This window comes from Chaetura pelagica, unplaced genomic scaffold (assembly GCF_000747805.2).
Source record: "Chaetura pelagica isolate M959 unplaced genomic scaffold, ChaPel_1.0 scaffold311, whole genome shotgun sequence".
NCBI classification, from domain to species: Eukaryota; Metazoa; Chordata; class Aves; order Apodiformes; family Apodidae; genus Chaetura; species Chaetura pelagica.
Window position 1 is genome coordinate 94,969 of NW_009952152.1, and position 1,875 is coordinate 96,843.

The 1,875-nt window shown below is 55.0% G+C and overlaps 1 protein-coding gene across 1 annotated transcript in view; it reads left to right on the plus strand.

Moving 5' to 3' along the window:
• Positions 1-1,325: 1,325 nt before the first annotated feature.
• MRPL45 (mitochondrial ribosomal protein L45) overlaps positions 1,326-1,875 on the plus strand; it is a 26,174-nt gene continuing 25,624 nt past the window's right edge. The window contains exon 1 of the mRNA XM_010006959.1: positions 1,326-1,367. Coding sequence (XP_010005261.1) covers positions 1,326-1,367 — 42 coding nt within the window. The remainder of the gene's footprint in view (positions 1,368-1,875) is intronic.

Consider the following 1,875-nt stretch of genomic DNA (forward strand, 5'->3'; position numbering starts at 1 on the left):
GGTGAGTGGGTGGGTGTGTGGGTGAGTGGGTGGGTGTGTGTGCCAGGAGCGGGGCAGGGTCCGGTCTCCTCGGGGTGCAGCCTCAGGGGTCATTCAGAACCTCTTGGTCCCACATCGGCCCGGAACGTCGTTGTCCCGTCACGGAACTGTCCTCAGGGTGACACTTGTCACTGCAGCTCCCTGCCTTTCTGCTGCTGGCAGCTCAGAAGCCCCGGGTGGCCCCAGCAGCCTGGGCCCGAGCTGGGACTTGACTCTGCAAATGCTTGATGAGCTCCAATGTGTCATTGTCCTGAGGTTTTCTGTTGGTTCTCCTCCATGGAATGTTGTTTTAATGGATTCCCAGCCCTGCGCCCCGGCAGGTCCCACGCAGGCAGCACGGCGGGTGCTCCGTGCAGGGCTGGGTTTTTCCCAGGTCTCTCATCACCCCCACCCAACCCTCTAAGCCCCACTCATCAGCATCTGACCCTTGTATCTGAAGGTCCCTTTCTCCCCTGGGTTCGGCCACTTTTATGTTCCCCAGGCCCCGATAAGGAGCTCAGGGCCCAGCTGTATCCCCACCATCCAGCATTAAAAAAATCCTGAGATCAACTTCAACCCCCTTCAAACTTTGCAGCAAAAATACAGCAACGTGCAGAGAGAAGGTGTCCTGTCCTCCAGGCTGGTTGTACCTGTCCAGACAGCTACTGGGGTTCCTTTTCTCCCCACCCTGAGCCAACAGCAGCTTTTCTTCTCCTCCTCGTGCGTGCACCTCAGCACCAAGGTGAAACCTGGGTGTTGCAAAGCTCAGGTGAAACCACAGGGCATCCCTTCGTGGCCAGGCTCACGTCCTCAGAAGTAAAAAAAAAAACAAAGCTTTTAAGCTTTTGCTCAGAAAAGGGTTTCTCTGCCATTTCCCATGGCCAGGCCTGGGGTTATTGGAGCCCTTTGGGGCTTTCCCTGCTCGCCTGGGGACAGCAGCTCCTCGAAGCGTGGCCGAGGCTTCGTGGAAGATGCTATGTCAGGAATCTGTCTTAAAAAGCTATGTACACAATACAGCACGTTGTATTTACAGGGCAATAAATGTCCCAAGTGGGTGATGTTGGATGGCTGTTTGGGTCCGTGACAAACACCAGCAGGAAGTTTAAAAATTCTTAATCAAGACTTTATATGGGAAAAAAAAAAAAAAAAAAAAAAGAAAGGGCAAAAAATTGAATTCTTCTGGAAGAAGAGCCTGAGGTGGCTTTCCCCACACCCCAGCCCTGTTTGCAACCCCAGGACCTGCCATGGCAATCCCGGATCCAGCAACTCAGCCACTGCTTCCTCCCTACCTCCATATGGCATTAAACATGGACCTCATTAAGTCCCCCAAAATTAAGTGTATTGTGTCTGTGGGTGCCACCACCTCCCTGGTTTGCAGAAGGAAGCACAGCTCACAGAGGCAGGAAATCATTAATTGCCTCCCACCACTAGAAACAGCAATCGCTGCCTTTTCTTCTGTTTCTTTCCCCTCTCCCCAAAGAGATTTATTTCTGCCCAAAGTGATACCTCGCTGTTTAAAATATAAGGCAGCGCCGAGTGAGTGAGGGATTTGCTGAGACCTGGAGGAGCCGGCAGCAGGAACTGGGGCAGGGAGAAAGTACAGACAGCTCTTAGCACATCGTTATAAAAACCACCCGGCTGCTGAGCCCGGGTTCATCTGGGGCTTCTGCGGGGCCGCATTGTGCTGCAGAGCCCCGAGGAGGGGAAGGGAGGCAAGGGAAGAGCTGGAGCCACGCGGGGGGTTCGGGCAGCTGCCGCCCTCCCCGAGCTCCTGCCACCCTCCCTGAGCTCCTGCTGCCCTCCCTGTGCTCCTTCCACCCTCCCCGAGCTCCTGCCGCCCTCCCTGCGCTCCTGCTA